Below are 18,690 nucleotides of genomic sequence, written 5' to 3'. Positions count from 1 at the left end.
AAATTTGCAGGACTGACGCAGAATAAAGAGTATCGAAAGGCGAAACCACCTCTTAGAATAACAACGGTAATAATACATAATCTTGCCGTGATCGAAAAAGATGGGAAAGAGGAAATCAACGTTTTTGAAATTGTATTACCATTTTTTTTGCATTTCAATTGAGGCTACGTCAATCACCTACCTCCATATGCCGCACTGAATTTACCAGTATTCGCAAATTCGCAAGTGAACCTAATTTCTATGTTCATTAAGCCTCATGCGCCTAAGTCTTGGCTGGTCTTGGCCAATGGGTATGGGCTACGTGTTCAGAGGACCATAAGAAAGAGCAGTGCAAAACAACGACGACTTTTCTTATGTTATTCATAAGTTATATTTGTTTCATCCTCTTTCCTGGAATTTTTTACTGATTTGAGTAATAACTGCAATTTCTTAATAGCATCGGAATCTTTGCCAATACCACGCAGTGGGTATGCGCCACCCTAAATGGAAAACGGAACGGAACGAAACGAAACGATGTTCGCGTTACCCTTCGTTCAGTTACTCGCGCACGGGCTTCTTTCGTGGCTCAAATCCGGAGATCCACGACCCGCCCCTTTGTTCCGGCAAACCGAAGTCGTCCGTCTCTCAGCCCACAATCACCTAGGAGCGGAGGACAACCCGTGTGATATGCGAGGTCGCGAGGACAAGTTCTGCGTTCGAGAGCGGCTGGCCCTACGGGCTGTTGCCGGGAGTCGCGACGACGCCACACTGGCGAGCCACGTGACCCAGTGCCCCGCCGAATTCGTCGGAGCTGTAGGGACAAATGGCTCCGCTGCCGGTCCATTTGGCGATCGCGTGGACCCAGCCCGGAGCCCGGACTTACAGACGTGCCCCAAGGCAAGCGCATACACGGGGCCACATGCTGGTTTAATTCACTCTCGGGGGATTTGCCGCAAGGCATATATATCTAACGATTAAAGTTAAAAAGTACACTAAACGCAGGTAACTTCGTGTGATACAGATAGCGGAACGTTATCTTTACTAATTCATTGTCAATTAACTGACGGGGATAGTCTTCTGGCTCACTAGGCTTGCGTTTGGCCTCGCAGAGCATCCTGTACCTGATATTCCCAGAGTCCCACGACACAGCCGCAGCAAATGATGAGTATCCCCCGTAGGCGCAGCAGCTGCGCACTTAGCACACGTACCATGTTCTCAAGTTGTTGATTTCGAGGCCCAAGTGACAGAAGCAGTGGAGGCCACTTTTGTTCGAGGCTTCCGAATACAATTGTCTCCACTAGGGAGATGCCCTAAGGAATTAAACACACTGGGATAGAAGAGCACGCCACTCCAATATGAGAATAGACTTCTGGGCTATCGTAAGACAACTAAGAGGGCGGAAAGTTGCTAGGCGGTTGTAGCCTCAGATAAGGAGGGTGAACAAGGCATTTGGTCAGCCAACTTGTTCATTGGACTCCGAACATGACCCTGAGTCGCATGTTCTGTAGCGCTAAGCTTCGACCACTTGGCGTACTCCATGTCTTTGTTGGAGCGTTGGAGTGTATTAGTAAGTTCAATTCTTTCACACCAAGTGAGTTACCGTCGACGAAAACTTCCATAACGTAGCGTAGCGTACTCGATGGCATCATGTATGCCATGCAGTTCGAGTAACAATAAATCTGGCTTTCTGATTGTACATGAGCTAGTACACGTAATACTGGGATGTGTACGTAATACACAATGGCCCCGAGGCTCAATATTTTCAACTGCGTGAGCGGGCCGTTGAAGTCGGCGAAGATGCGTTGATTTGTTGAGAGAAGAAAGCCTTTTTCTGTGTCATAGACTGTATTCATATGATAGGTAAGAGCGACGGTCGTGTGAAATGCATAGCTTTAAAAAAAATCAATTCCAGCTTTCTCTCGCTGAGCTTCCAGCTCCGAGATAGTGTTGAGCCGAGCGCGCTCTTGCAAATTTGGAACGGGCGTAAGACTACGCAGCCGTTGTGATAGTTCTTATCGCGTCTTCTTTTTCACATTTGTCCACTGCCGGCCAATAAGTCAGAGGTTGGAGGACTGAGCGAGCGGTAGACGGCGATCCAGCGCAGTTATCGCCCTCTCACTCCTTGGCGTAATCACGCGCACCAAGTGCACAGTTGTTGCCGACGTCAATCTACGCACCTTTCGAAGGCATGAGGCGCTAGTTCGAGGCTAGTGGATGTGAAGCCTAAGCACTCGCGTTTCTCCCGTTTCCAGAATAGTGGTTTCTGGTGTTCAAATGTAGAGAACGAATCGCTTTATCCACGGGCTACTAATATTAGTTCTACTGTCAACGAGAAGCCATGCGCTTGTGCAGCTTTTTATCCGAACCACTATCAGAGCAGCACATTTTTCGCTTGTGGCTGATACACGAACCTTTCTGTGGAAACGTAATGGCAGGACCAGCTTCCTCACTGCGACGACTATTTCGTGCGCACCGGAACAAGAGTCGCCTTGGACGAGGTGTGCCTCAATGGACGTGGTAGGGTGGTCGTCGATGGGCTGCTCAACCAGGAGGAGTGCGACCTTCTGCTTAAGCTGAGCGTAAGTTGTCCGACCCTCAAGTGATGTCGACATTGGAAAACATTCTGGAGTACCGGTGTCACGCGTAAAGTGATACCGGTACTTGATCGCTAAGGGACACTAATAAGCGCCACTAGATCAAGAAGCCCACACGCATACGTAATTACCGTTCAGTGAATGCTAGATTACGGAATAAAATTAAAAGAGCGCAATATATATTCTGTCCGCATCCTGAACCAAATCGCCCAACAACAAATCTTGTTATGTTTGATTACTGAGGGCATAAACGTGAGATGGTGATGATGATCTATTGACATCTTATTTGAAACGGGGCGATGACAAATAATCACCTAGCCTGCCTGAGGTAATCAGGTATGCTGTACATGCTGTTAATTCTACCATTTTTGTGTAGATCTCCTTAATCTTTTTTCCCTTCCTCAAAACGCCTCTATCTACCTTGCACCGCTACCTATGCCTGCCTGCATGTAACAAATCCGGTCTTATCAATCTCTTCCCTGCTCATTTTCCACCAATACTCTAAACGTCTCTTGCTTATCTCGACTGCTGACCAGTTAATAGTTCTCTCCACTTTAAATCCAAGTGTTTCTGGAAGGTGTACGTTACCTACGGGTCTCACTGTGTGAATTCCTTCGCATTCCATTGGGATGTGCTGAGTGGTCTCCAGATTTTCGCCGCAGCACATACATGCCTCATCTTGTTGCGAGTATTTGTTCCGGTATGTCTTTGTCCCTAGGCAACCAGTTCGAGCCTCAAATAGCAAGGCACTCCCTTTGTGGTATCGTACAAATTTTTCCTCCTAATTTCTTTCTTCTCATTCTCGTAAACTTCCATGGTCTTATTGTTTCTGCTCTTTGTATCCAGTTCACCGCCTCCAGAGTTTTTCTTACTTTCGTTTTGATTCAGCCGGGTTGGTGGCGTCATCTTGCGGCGCAAAGTGCAACCAGAGAGGACACAGAGTTGTTATGGCGATCACTGGTCAGATGCTGCTTATCTATGGGTGTAAAGCGCCGGCAGCAATGCAATCATCAACGTGCTGTCCCTTTTGGTTTGTATCACTTCGATGAGAACACATATGTAACACCGCAGCCTCTCACGTGTTTTCGGACAATTCGTCACGAGGTGTCACTACCACCTCTGTTCCTGACGTGCATGTTTACTGTAACCTGGTATATCCGCAAAAGGAGGACAAGCTGAAACTTTCTAGTGCGTGTTTAGGCTAGTTGGTAACTCACGGTAACAGATAACACGCACAAAGCGAGTGAAAGCCTAAAAACAAAGAGAACGACAGGATGAGCTCTAACTTCCTACCGCCTAATTATTTTATATTAATTTATATGATGTTGTCTCATTTAATGTCTTTCTTTCTTGTGTTGTGGCTATGTTGTCGGTCTGGAAATAAAAATGTAATTGGTAGGCAGAGCTTGTCCTGTAGTTTTCCTTGCCTTGCCTTCCTCTCTTGCTTGCGCTGTTATTCTGTCACCACTAAATCAGTTTGTGCTTGTTTGAACTATTTTCGTTCACTTGACTCTATGGTAATCAATCTGCCTTGATAGCAAACAAACAAGCATGTGAAAGAAGTGAGGTCATCGAGATCATGGTTTTGGATTTAGAATCTGTTCTTTAAAGCAAAAAAGCAAATACCTTAGAAGACCAATGCGTACGGTTCGGGGGCTAGTACCTAAAAATTGTATCTAAGCTTGTCCTACCGTAAGTGATTTCCATCAAACAAGTGGCACAAGCAAGACCTCACGATGCTGCAAAGCAGTTCTGCTGAAGGGCCCAAGAGGAAGCAAAGGGTCACGAAAAAAAAAAAAGGCAAAGTCAAGAACGTAACTCATGTAATCGTTGCACAAATCATGAGCGATTCCACTCTGTGAAGGTGGTTGACCAGCGAAGCTGTTTAGCACACGACACGGAGGTACTTTTGAACAAAGGTACGAACTAATTTATTCTCTTTATGGGTGGTCATCGTGAGGAAAGGTACACACACTCACTTATTATCTTGATCGATGGCCATTATTTCACTCGAAACTGCAATCACATTCTTTGATAATGTCAAATCGATGCACGTACGCCGCTGGGTGGTCGGTTGGGCCGGATCGGTGTGGCATCGCAAGGGATATGTGTGCAACACGGAACGCGTAAACCACTCCTTTTTCGGTACCGACACAACCACATTGAAATAATCGACAACGATAACAGTGGTAGTGTCATCGCAGCTAATTCACGCAAAGTGAGCAGCCATATGAACCTTACGGGACTATGAATTATTGCATTTTTGCTTGCTTGCGAGGGAATGAGCCTTTGCTCACGGGGGTATGAGCCATTGATTACGACAGTTTTCGACATGCTGTTCTGTACGCTGTATGCGTGATTAGAAAGAATTTAAGCACTGCTAGCTTCACTTTGTTGAGTGCTTGTAGCCTCTGCCTTTGCATATTTTGCTTGCTTACGGAAGCATGAATGCTTACGGGGGCATGAGCCATTGATGATGATAGTTTTTGTTCACGGATAACAAAAATGCATGGAAACCCTAGCCATATACTACGTCGCTTTAAAAAAAAAAGAAAATGGTCCTTCATCCGACTCGTAGAGGAAACAACCAACGAACCATCCGTCTGTAGTACGAAGCTACAAGGTATATCAGTGTGGGATTCCTTTGTAGATTTGTGCTACAATCGAATGGACGACAATGTCTTCCTTCCAGACCAGGCCTCATATGTTGAACAAATTTTTAAAGGTGGCTACGTTTGCACTTTTCGAGCATCAAATATTAATTCAGTGACCTATTTAGGCCTTGATATGCCGTTCCATAGCGATACAGTTTTCACGAGAACTTTGCGCCACGAAGCGGTTGGGCTTAACTGCTCCACTGACGCATTATTACTGAGAGTTCTTCAGGTTTCGAAGTTTATATAATTTTCTGAAGACACGCCGCGAACTTTTCCGAGCAAATTTCGAGCCCTGTAGGATAAAAATTCAGGTTACGTAGACCTAGTTGTCATAATGTTAAAAAAATATTATATAGAATATTCAGAATTCACAGATACCGCTGTATCACTAAGGTTGCAAACAGGAATAAGGTGCTCCAGAAAGATTGCGCTACGTTTTGATAGGTGAAAATATATTCTCGTCAAAGGCGGCCTGGTTATCCTTGGCAGGTTAGATTTAACAGGTCATTAGGGTGACGTCACGTGTAGTCGTTGTCAGCGACGGCTGGCTGTAAAGGAAGAGACTGAAAATAAAATAAACGCTGTTGCTTGACGTCTCTAGGCACTAATGGTCTCTAGGCAAAATACCTAACGTGATGCTTTTTGTGTTCCCCTCATCAACGTCAAACTTGTCGTCGCTGTTCCGTTTGTCCTAATGTGGCGCCAGATTTACGCTAGATGGAACCTCCAAGGGATCAGGGGTGGGTTAACAAACGAAGCCTGAGCCCGGAGCCAACGTTTCGACAAAAGGACATGTCATCTGCCCTTCTTCGGCCACCCTCGTGTAGATATGTAACTGTTCCTTAACAGCTTGCTTTATTAAGAAAAGATAGATAGATAGATAGATAGATAGATAGATAGATAGATAGATAGATAGATAGATAGATAGATAGATAGATAGACAGACAGACAGACAGACAGACAGACAGACAGACAGACAGACAGACAGACAGACAGACAGACAGACAGACAGACAGACAGACAGACAGACAGATAGATAGATAGACAGATAGATAGATAGATAGATAGATAGATAGATAGATAGATAGATAGATAGATAGATAGATAGATAGATAGATAGATAGATAGATAGATAGATAGATAGATAGATAGATAGATAGATAGACAGAGAGAGAAAGAGAGAGAGAGGGGCTAAGTTCCGTGCTTGCGTGCAGGATTCGGCAGTCGTCGGCTACGGCTACGGGTCGGGGCCACATCCTCTCACAAAGAATGAACTGTTCGTCGGTATCAGCGCGCTTCAACTGATAGATGTGAGTATTATATAGAACCAGCAATCGGCACCATCAGCGTATATATCGTCGCACTATACTCACCACTTTTACAAGTCAGAGGCACGACTGTACAACGAATAACTGCTTAGCACGAGAAGAACGAGGTCGTGGGTGTGCTGCCGCACTACCACGGCCGCCGGAAAGCGAAATTTGAATGAGCAGTAATGAAATCGAGGTGGTCGAAACTGTTTTGAATACTTCCACTATGGCGCATTTCATTACGCCGCGCTGTTCGTCTGGAATCAATCAATCAATCAATCAATCAATCAATCAATCAATCAATCAATCAATCAATCAATCAATCAATCAATCAATCAATCAATCAGATACAAAAAATAACGATTGCTTGATATCGCTTACGTCCCCTGTCGACGCCGGTGCTATGAGAGACACCATAGTGGAGGACCTTGAGCGAATTTTGAGCGCCTGAGGTTCTTTATGTGCACCAAACGCGCTGTACACGGGAGCGTTGCCCCATTCCCGTGCCAGTCGTAATTGGGCCGCCGCGGTGAGGTTTCAAACCGCGACCTCAGCAGCAACAACGGCATGGGATTCACTTGACGTGTTTTCTTTTACTCCACTCACACGTTCTTGTTTTTATTTTTTATTTCAGCGCTTACGCCTGTCCCTGGAGAATGCCACGGCGAGCAGACTCCTGTTCTTGGCTTCCCGTAAGACTCGTCTTATCACGGAAGCGTACTTCCGGCTTAAGAGGAGGCTTTACATGCACCTTGTTCACCTTCAGTGCCGGATCGCGATGCCGAGTGAGCAAAGCGCCTCTATTTCAAAAAGCATTGAAAGTCGGGCAAGTTGCAACGTAGGTTCTTATGGCGGGAGTGATCAATGCAGCGCGAAAAAAAGATGCAAACCGAGGTGCAGAAGAAATGACGTCAAAAGTGTTGCTAGCAACTGAGTTTTACGAAGCAACACCAGCTAAAAATGCAAAAAAGGGCAATACTCCCTATCGGGAAGGTTGAGCGCAGTTCTATACGTGTTTTCATTTCGCCATATATTGGCTGACGCGGACAATCTTGTCTCGTGCGCCGCGTTGCAAATGGACTGCCTATAGCTAATCTGGATATCGCGACAGTCAACGCGTGGGTGACGCGTGGGCGCGATTCACAGCAGCCGCCGCCAACAGACCTCCCAGACCACGCGCGCTACTCTGGCACCGTCTCGTAGCCACTGTCGCCGCCACTACGCTTTTCTTCTCACGCTTTTGTCATACTCTCGTCCGCTTTCCGCCTCACGGTTCCACTGTACCCTCCTCTCCGCTTTCCGCCTCGCGCCTCTTCTCTCTCGCCGCTATTTTCATCCCCTCCCCCCCCCCCGCGCTCCGCATTCGCTTTCATCCTTCGCTGTGCTCGTTCTCTCGGTTACGCTAAAGCCCCTTAAACTTCTTAAAGTAGCGACACTCTCCTCCTCCGCCTTCACTCCTCCTCTTTTCTCCTCTCTTTCACGCTCCCTCCTCGACCGTGGCGCCGCCTACACTGCTCGAGCGTAGCAACGGCGCCAACATGCGCTCCTCGCCACTCCGTAGACGCTTCTCGAGAAAAAATGGCGCTGATGCACGGCGCGAGGGCCCACGTGATGCTATTAGGCCAATAGCGACGCGTCGTCGGCCTCGGCCAGAGCACCGAGAAGGAGGCGGCATTCTTCAAAGCGTGGCACTACTTTATGAAGCTTAAGGAGCTTTAGGTTACGCCGAGCTACGACGCCGAGGCATGACGACGCTCGCCGCAGCAACTGGCGCCTAAGAGCTGCGCTCTAATATTATGCATTATATTTTGTAAGTGTAGCGTGACACACTGTCTAACTCCTTCTAATATATGGCTACTATTGCAGCGGGTAGGCAAAATTTATTACACTGGGATATTACGCACGCGATAAAGAAGAATCATATTTAAGCACAAGCGTTTCCCGCTGTAAACCTGTGACGCCGCGTGAACTTACCCAAAAACGAAACAACGGCCAAATTTGCAGACTCCACGGCGCGCCGGAGAGACATGAGTCACACCATCCACTCGGACACCTGCGACTTTGCCGACAATGCCACCTGCAACATCCCCGATCACAAGGAATCTCTGTCCTGGCGCGACTACAGGTATGCAATTTATTATCGTCTTACGGTCACCCAGCTTCAATGTGAACACGCAACTTATTGGGGGTTTCCAAGGTCGCAACGGCACTCCGCAGCAATCTTGGAGGCCACGCTTATTACCGCTTGTGTTGGCCTGTTGCCGCAAGGGCAAGGAAGCGACGTAGCACGGGATATGCAGCCGACACCATCTGCTAGCTAAATGTGTGCCCATCGCAAAGTACGAGAAGTAGGGGAACCGAGGGGCCCGGTATTTTGTTAGTCGCAACCGCACGAATACAATCACACCTTCCTATAGGGTTGTCCCATCATAAAGTGAAAATTCATGACGTGTACGTAGCTCAAAGCACCAAAGTGAGGGAACGAGTAAGCTGTGTGTTTATAGGAAAGAGGTGCAAACGCAGGCGGTGTGTTTGTACCGATTTTCTCCAAGCACACACTTTTTACCTTACCGCAGTTCGGTGATGTGCCTTGCGTTTGGGTCATGCATTTCGTAGAGCAGGATGCACGACATGTGACGGGTGCGAAAGATATGTGCTATACGGTCCTTCGAGCCTGCTGCGCAGTGACAAAAACATTTTCGGGGAGCGGTGATTGTAAGTATACAACGGAGGCCCACTGGAAAGCGTGCAAAGTGTTGCTTCTTGCTTATGTCGGTGCACGCATGCTAAGACTACATGTGCAGTGTAAGTGTGGCCTGTCACATGATTAACTACATTCCGACTAGCTTCCAACAAGTTCCACCAGGGCTCCAACAGTCGGAGTTGCCAACTTTCATGCACTTCCCTCGTCGAATCGGACACCGCGCCAAACAACACGTGTCCTTTCAGAAGTTCAGAAAATAATTATTATAAGCGTCGAGGCAGACCCGACCATTATTACGACAATTCGGAAACACGGCTGCTTAGATTGTTGGAAGCTGATTACAGCTTCGATAAACGTGTTGGCATGGCCAGCCGTAAAGTAATGGTTAGTGCATTCTTAATCTCGTTCCACATAAGTTTCAGTGAGCGGGACGTCCTATATCTCGTTTTGCAGGGATTCCACCAGTTAAGCGGACCATATATGCAGATATGTTCCGTTTACTTAGTGCAATTTTAGCGAAACTAAATTAGGAATGCTTCTTCGGTAGATATTCTTGTCTGCTACTGTGTATTAATTATTCAATTTAAATTCTGGGGTGTTACGCGTGGAAACGAGGATCTGATTATGAGGCATGCCGTAGTGGTGGGGGGGTGTTTCCCACGTGGGGTTCTTTCCCCATGTGCACGGTACACGAGCATTTTTGCTTCCGCCTCCATCGGTATGCGGGCGGGATCGAATTCGCGAGCTCGTGATCAGCGACACAACGCCATACCCACTGTGCTACCGCGGTGTGCGCTACCATGTATCCTCTTAACTTTGTTCCGCATAGGTTACACTGAGCGAGTCGAACATATTTGCCAAGATGTTCCACTTACTATATGGGACCTTTGTATAGAATAATATTAGGAGTATACGCGAATGGTGTTTCGATCTTGCGCCACGTCAGTGAGCAAATATTCTAAAGCACTTGCAGAGTTTAGATGGTACATACGCGTTTTGACATTCAGGATACCGGGCCAAACACGTGTACAGCGGCCCCGGTGACGACGAACCGAATTTCGGGGTTTTGCGTGCGAAAACCACAATTTGATAAGCAGCAACACCGTAGTGAGGCTCTCCGAATTAATTTTGACCACCAGGCAATCTTTAACGGGCCGCCAGTGGACAACACACGGGCGTCTTGCATTTCACCCCCCATCGAGATGCGGCCGCCGTGGCCCGGATTTGATTCCGCGACCTCGCGCTTAGCACCCTGGTGACGCTGCGTCCAAACAAACCGCGCGGTCTTCTTTTTGCATTCTGTGGTGCGTGTGCTCTTATGTGGTGACGTAGATGTTTTGGCCACGACGACGCATCCAGGTATCTATATAACTTGAAAATGAGTATAACTTGATGTGCAGTGGATACCGATTCACTACTTGCGTCTTCATTAAGGACCACGATTTCCGATTTCTCGGCTCTAAAATTCACACCGAGATATGTTTCTTCATTGCCACCCGTATCCACGGGCCTGTGTAAGTTCCCAGCATTGTCATTTAGTGGAACTACGTAGTTCGCATGCACTAGCCCAGGGACCCGCCGTTGCCCGAGTTTCCCGTTACGGTTTTAAGACAAATGAAAACCTAATTGAATATTTTCAGCCGCATTTTATATGCCCTTAACGTAAGGCGTAAACAAAAATTGGTATATACGACACACCCTTGCCTCAGTCCTTCGTGAATTTTCACTGCCTTGCGCATCTTCGGCCTTTCCAGGCGATGTGTGCTACTCGGTTGCTTTTTCTTTATACGCGAAGCTTGTATTGCTTCACTCGTGTCGGCATCGGTGTTTGTGTTGCCGTTAGAAAAAGAAACCAAGCCGCGCGAAAAGAAATGCTTGTCGGGGTTCGGATTCGTACCACCGGCTTCCGGGAACCCCACGCTAACCGATTCAGCCACTGTAGGTTCATTATACCACACCTTTAAAGCGGGGTTTTATGTGCATGAAGAAGTAGATGCAGCACCAAGAGCGCGCCAATCGCAGGTGTCCCCTCCCTCCGGTGGAGGAAAAGGGTGTTATCGCGTGTTCGATCGCCTCGCGCCCGCCGTTTCCCGCCAGTTCAGGCCCTCAGGCCAGATGGGGAGGCCGCGTTTGGTTCATTCTGCCGAAGAATAGGCTGCGTTGAAGGAACCGCAGCGGGAGCGCGCCGCGCGTCGCGCTTTCAGTCGAAGAACAGGCAGCGTTTGATAAACGCGGCCGGGAACTCGCTCGAGAAAGGGCTCGTCGTCGACGTGCCGACCTCGCATTGAGGGAGCGCGTAGCCGAGGCGTTAGGACAACGAAAAGCCGCGGATACCGAGCTTCGCTTTGCACCGCTCTTCACAGTAGGAGAAGGGCGGTCAATTTGTTTCTTTTGCGTTCACTACAGAAACGTCAGGAACAGCTCTGAATGGCAGCCAGTACAGTTATCAGACGTTTCAGCGCTCGTAATGTGACCGGAGACGGCGCATGCGCGCATATATATAACTCGGGAACACGTGCTTGAACACAGTGCCCCTTTGCATTCTTTGTATACTTCACTGCCTCACCAAAATGTAAGCGGCGAAGCCGACCCAAAAAATACCGGTAATTCTGGAACGCAAATCGGAGATTTGTCTCACGCGCGCTCCTCAACGCATGTCTCCACCAGAAGCAAGCTGAGTTAAGCCTAAACTGACTACACACAAATTGATTGGATTTAAATCTGACTTTGGCTATCTACCTGTCACATGATGTCGGTTACGATGCGGCTGTGCTGCATGATGCACTCTTTTTTTTTCGCTGTGTGGCTGTGAGGTTAGGGCAGTTTTTCGAGAGATTTATGGCCGTGTCCGTACAAACGGGGAGATCGGCTGGAATTCGGAAGTCTCCCGAACAAATCGTGAGAGTTGGCAGGTATGAATATGGCTAATTACATCGTAGTTTTCATACTGCGCGGGCTTTCTCTCTTTGCAGGAAAAAATAAACAGGCGATGTGCATGCTCCTAGAAAATCTCATTTTGACTTCTCTTCCGATCGTATATGACTCCCTATTTGACACTGTGACAATTAGAACAACAACAATAAAAAAAATATCTAATTACTTTTAATTAGCTCAATAAATGTCAGGAACTTTACAAGCGGTTTCCTAACTTCGAACAACGTGAACTTGGTTACATTCGCGTAGAGTGGTCCTTCTTCAAGCTTCGTGAATGAAGGCTGGGACACCCTGTACAGGCTTTATTCTAAGAAATGTATATAACAATAAAGATACATGGCCACACTATAGCGGAAAGCTCGGAAAGCCGCTCGCGACAAAACGCATCCAGCGTTGGTACGGCCACGCCTCATTCGTCTTTGCCACCTCGGAAATCTGGTGATTCACTCCCAGCTGGAGCCACTGTGGTCGCGGTCAGGGATGCCGAGAGAGTGCGCTAGTTTTCAGCGGTGATCCAGCTCCTAGAATAATCGGCCGATATTCGACGGTCTTCTGGATGGGCTACATGCGGCGCGCAAATATATCTCCGACAACTACGTTCGCATTGCGGCAGAAAAAAAAAAATATCTTGCCATTCGCCTCTTTTCGCGACGCACTTTCTGCAGCCTGTGGCCCAGTACGCGCGTTTCTTTGCGCTGGTACGGCGCTACGCCACGTAGATGTATCGACAATCGTTCAAAATCAGTGATCGATTCGCGGGTTTAAAGTTCCAAAGCAGTACTCGGGCTGCTAGAGAGCCCGTTGAGTGGAGGTTACGTGTCAAGCTTGAGCAACTGGGGTTCTTTAGCCTGCATCAAAATGTGAAAGTACTATCAGCGTCAAATGAAACTTGAACAGCGGAGCGCGTGGCCCAGGCATAACTGAAAGTGTAGTGCGCACCGTCCAGCCACCACCAATGACAGGCGCGCACATCCACGGTTTGACCGCACTGCGCTCATTTGGGAGTCAAACGGCCGAACGTGCTCGGCACGCCCACGCCGGCCACCGTCGCGGCTGCCAGCGATACCGCACTGCAAAAGTTTGCCGACTGAAAGATTGAACGCGGCGCACAAGTGCCAAACTGCACGAGCGAATCGGTCTCTCACGATGACGGTGGAAAGTGCACCACGGGCATCGCAGTTCGCGCCGATAGCACTTATGGCTTCGGCGAACTGTGCGATAATGCTCGCCGTAAACTGCAATATTTTCAGCTTCTGTTCTCTTTTATTTTCTTCCTTTCATATGCGAGAACCCGAACAAAAGCGAAAATATCCCACTATAGGTGGACCGCGCGGTGCGGCCAAACCGGATGTGCGTGCCTGTCGATGATCACGTGATGACTGGACGGCGCGCACGATACCTTAACTTACGCTTGGGCCACGCGCTCCGCTGTTCACGTTTCATTCGACGCTGATAGTGCATGAACGTCTTTTTCTATTTTGCCGCCCCTATCGAAATGCGGCCGCCTTCTGTGGCAATCGAAGCCGTGGCCTTGTGCTTAGAAGTCGAGCGCCATAGTTATTGCACCACCACGGCGGGTCATAACTGGTGACTAAGTGCGCTTAGCAATCGACATTTGAGAAATCCAAGACAAGACAGGGGTTCGCAAGAAGATTGAGGCTTGAAGTGGTTACCAGTGGTCGAACGAGGAAAGTCGCGCTAGCCAACGTTTCGACGAGAGCGGGATTGTCTTCGTCAGGTCCTAATGAAGACAAGTTCCCTCGCCGAAACGTCGTCTCTAGTGTGACACATCCCTTGTTCCACCACCGTTGTTGTTAAAGAAGGTGCTTTGCCATTAGCTCTATAGTGACGGTCACGTTCCTTCTCTCCTGCAAACTGTGCAGCGCAGTGATCTACTTGAACAGCGACTTTCACGGAGGCCAAACCGTGTTCACCAAGACGCCTCGCACGAGCATTCGGGTGAGTCGAAAAGTTTGTCTTCGGACGGCTTTGTACAAAGGTGTGATATGCTGGCCTCGGAACAAGCGTATAAACACGAAATCAAGAGTTCGGCTTGTGTATCGCAGATGCGCAGTTCTCATATAAAGACTGATATGTTGTACCGTACATTATACGCGGTACGCCCCATATTTTAATAAATAATTTATAATTAATTAATTAAATTATTAATTAATTAATTAATTAATTTAGTTTCATACCTTCAAGGCCAATATGGCGTTACAGAAGGTGGCAGGAGTAATTCATACAGACATAATAATGCTTGGACTGCTGAGCACGAGGTCGCGGGATCGAATCCCGGCCACGGCGGCCGCATTTCGATGGGGGCGAAATGAAAACACCCGTGTACTTAGATTTAGGTGCACGTTAAAGAACCCCAGGTGGTCGAAATTTCCGGAGTACTCCACAACGGCGTGCCTCATAATCAGAAAGTGGTTTTGGCACGTAAAACCCCATAATTTAACAGACATATTAATGCGTAGGGCTGACCGACAGCGATGAAGTAAACTAATAAAAATAGAAATGACAGTGAAGAATTATAAACCGCGTATAATAAACAGCAATATCTAGAACAGATCAGCAAAAGGCAATAGAATGACTAGTAGAGGGAATAAATCGTCGAATGTAGTTTTCCAGTGCACTTTAAAGTAAGGATGGATCAGAAATACTGACAATGAAAGTGGGTAAGCGTTCCATTCCTCTCTGGTCATTAGAATGAATGACAGAAAAAAGTGATTGGTTCTGGAAAAAGGAACGTGAAATTTATGCTGATGATCTGTACGCGATGATATGCAAGATGGTTGTGAGAAAAGGTTAGGCCTTAGATACTCATTATGATGGTATATGAGAGCATACAGGTTTCAACATGGTCTCCAATATGTTCATATACTCATATAAACCTTTCCCCGTATGATATATGGGGAACATGGAGGTTTTTATGGTATCTGCATATGTTCATATCTTGGATATGGGGATTATATGGGTCATTTCCCAATTGAAGGGAGGCGGGGGTTCTGGATTTTGGGAGTCAGAAAGAAAACGAATTATACAGCGCCACTCTCTCAGTGAATAAGTACGAAAAAAGAGTAGATCAATAAAAACATTTCGAACCAGTATTTCTTCCCCCTAGATTTACCATTACCACCACTTAGTAGGCAGTAGGCATCCCTTAGCAGACAGTAGCCGATGACACGTTCGGGACAGGGTATTCAAATGGAGGGTAAAAAAAGGGGGGGATAGTCACAAAGCCTGCGCAAGCTAATCAGTTTTTTTTATCTATTGCAGCATAGCATTTTGCCTGTCTCTTCATTATCTTGTAAAATTACCTACGCCCGTAATGAAGCCAGTCCCATCTCCTCCCCGCTTTTTTTTTTGCACGATGACAGAATCGTATGACGTGCGTAAATACTGGAAAATAGCAAATATTGTAGCGGTTATAAATTTAGGTGACCCGATAAGCCCATCAAATTGCCGACCAATTTCGCTAACTTGCGAATGTTTCAAAATTCTCGAATAGATAATAAACACATCGTGACCTTTGCTTAACAACAACCAACATGGATTCAAAAAGGACTGTCTATGGTTACGCAGTTGATATAAACTGTGCGTGATCTCGCTCTAACAAGTGATGACTGTGGGCAAGCTGATGTAATCTCTTTAGATCTATCAAGGACCTTCGACCGGGTGTCACATCTTAAGCTCTTAAGCGAACTACAGCACATTATCGGATCTGTCAGTATTATAAACTGGATAAAAGCTTATCTTTCATGTAGACAGCAATTCGTTGAAATGGAAAGTCAGCAATTGAATTGGGCAGAGCTGTCTTCCAGAGCACCACAAAGGACAATCTTAGCACCAATTATCTTTTTATTATACATCAGTAACACGCCAGATTACATGAATTCAACAGTGCGTGCGTTTGCAGGTTATCACATTATATATTGGCAGATTAGGAATTTTAATAATAAAGTAACACTAAAATTGCGAACTTGCGCAAGTAGAAAATCGGTGTCAGGCGTGGCACATTTAGACAAGACTTTTTATGAGAGTAAGCAGAAAAAAAAAAAGAGAGACCCACTAGAACTCAGCACAATAACCTTTTCTCTGGCGAGTTGGCGTTTGCTGGACACATGGTAATGTAGCACGAAAAACCGGAAAAGGAAGACTCTAAGTGACAGACAGCATAGAAAAAGAAGGGCGGTGCTACACTTGCAACTGTTTATTAGGCGCAAAGCTTCCTACATATATACCGCGCACACTCTCGACATCAGGGGGCAGCAACCAGCAAGCGACAGGTCCATCTTGTTGGCGTGAAACCGAACAATTTCATTTCCGGATCACATAAGGAAACCGATGTTCAACTACCCGCCGTGGTTGCTCAGTGGCTATGGTGTTGGGCTGCTGAGCACGAGGTCGCGCGATCGAATCCCGGCCACGGCGGCCGCACTTCGATGGAGGCGAAAACAGCCGTGTACTTAGATTTAGGTGCACGTTAAAGAACCTCAGGTGGTCGACATTTCCGGAGTCCTCCACTACGGCGTGCCTCATAATCAGAAAGTGGTTTTGGCGGGTAAAACCCCATAATATAACTTTTAATGTTCGATTAACACAAAGTTGACCACTGATACGAAGGTGATAAGCCTGTAGCAGTTCCCACGTGGTTTTTATCTCTACTACTACCTAGAATTGTCACCTCAGACGAGCGTGGCTTACAACAGCACGATGTGCAATGCGCAGGAAAATGGGCGCTCATATCCCGTTCTTTTTTAATCGCTTGCGTGTTCCTTCATTTCGGTCGTTCACACAGCGGCCGGTCTCCCCGACGCAGATTTTCCCCCGCAACTTAGTGGTATCTGGTAAAACCACAGCAGCGGGGCACTTTTTCACGTAGCGTTTTGCGTGCTTGACTTCGAAATAAACATTATTAAAATTGTCCGACGGCAGGATTCGAACACAGGACCTCTTGCACAGAAGCCTGATATTGAGGCCATTAAGCCACGGACGCACGCATCGACAAGCGATGCGAAGCGCATTTATGAATTTGTCGCGGTCATGCAAGTGCCTTGAGACGCTTGGCGCGTTTCGATTTGGCCACCTCGACAAGCTGAACCGTCACAGTTAGTAGCGATTGTGCGTGTTCGCAGCGTCTTCTGCATTTAGTATACACTGCTCTGAAATTTACGACAACGAAGGAATATCAAGAGTAATAAACAAAGTCACAAGAAATACTGAATCCGCAAGCACGAAGATCACACAAATACATGTATACTTCGCTTCATTCCCATGGTGGGTCGGCGACTGCAGCAGTGCCAGACTTCCCTCAAGTATATTGTAGGAAACACTATGGTTTTTATTAATAGAGTGCTCCTGTTGCTGACGAGGGTGATGACGACGACGACGACGACAGTTACTCTAACGCGAACGGTTTGTTACGCCACCCTACAGGCCATCGTGAGACCCAAGTGCGGCCGCATGGTGTCGTTCGCGAGCCAGACGGCGCACGGTGTGCTGCCGGTGTTCACCGGCAAGCGATGCGCCTTGCTCGTCTGGATGACGCACACCCGCCGGAAGGAAGAAGAACACAGAGCCGAGCTCGACAGCGTGCTGAGGGACATCGACGGCCGCGTGCGGAACGTCTCGGAGCGCGACGACCGCTGGGATCTTCTCTGGCAAATGGAAAGGGACTGACTACTTGGCCGAAACGTCGTCGGAACGGCCATGCTTCTGTAGACTGCCCGATATTTAAGACAGGTCGTGACAGTAGGTGAAGGGGCTCTTCTGCGCGCCCGCATGTCCGCGGCGACGCGTCGCCGTTTTGCGTATCGAAACACGAGTCAGAAGAAAACGTCTTTGTTACGCTCTTCCGGCATTCCACGTCACTTACGTTTCAGGATATTTTAAACTGTCCTAGAAGTTTGTTTGCGATTATCATTTTTTTAAGATACAGTTGCACACGAGCTTTCTTTTTTAAATGGACCCGGATAAACTGAAATAGTTTCGATATCGAACATGGGGAATTTACTGACCTATATTGGTGTAAATAAATCTCTCAAAACGAACTGGACATTGGGTACACGGAACACGTGGTGTCGGCTGCCAGCACTCTCAAGTCTTTAATGTGTGTTGTTGCCACTGGGAGAAGGGACACATTGAGGGGTATGAGAGCTTTGAGCGCGAAGTCGGATTACTTAACGAAGCTTGCTTAGCCATGCAAATCTATAACTATAATTAAAGTTCTCTCGCTCTGATGGTAGGGGCTAGTCAGATAAAGCACTAGCAACAAACACAGCACTGCACGCTTGTAAAAGATGGATAAATAAGTTGCGGTTGTACCCTTGTGCTAATTAGAGCATTCTTTTCTCTCACGAAGGAGACTATGCCCGCGAAAAAGAAAAGTCGAAACGTACGCATGCATACGAAATCTACGTTCTCTAGAGCAACCTGCTCTAGAGCTCGTACTCTAGAGCAACCAGCCTGCAAAATAATTAATTATTTAATTTATTTATTTATAAGTT

General features: G+C 47.2%; 1 protein-coding gene across 1 annotated transcript; it reads left to right on the top strand.

Moving 5' to 3' along the window:
- The first annotated feature begins 666 nt into the window (after positions 1-666).
- On the top strand, positions 667-18,648 carry LOC126517417 (prolyl 3-hydroxylase 1-like). Its single transcript, XM_050167137.2, has 7 exons — positions 667-876; positions 2,415-2,558; positions 6,445-6,540; positions 7,175-7,325; positions 8,545-8,665; positions 14,062-14,137; positions 17,621-18,648. Exons 1-7 carry the CDS (start codon positions 667-669, stop codon positions 17,861-17,863), a joined length of 1,041 nt encoding a protein of 346 aa, XP_050023094.2. The 3' UTR covers positions 17,864-18,648.
- The last annotated feature ends 42 nt before the right edge of the window (positions 18,649-18,690 follow it).

The sequence above is a fragment of the Dermacentor andersoni genome, chromosome 11, assembly GCF_023375885.2.
Source record: "Dermacentor andersoni chromosome 11, qqDerAnde1_hic_scaffold, whole genome shotgun sequence".
NCBI lineage: Eukaryota > Metazoa > Arthropoda > Arachnida > Ixodida > Ixodidae > Dermacentor > Dermacentor andersoni.
The sequence above is the reverse complement of the archived record's forward strand: the minus strand, read 5'-3'. Positions and strand labels throughout refer to the sequence as shown.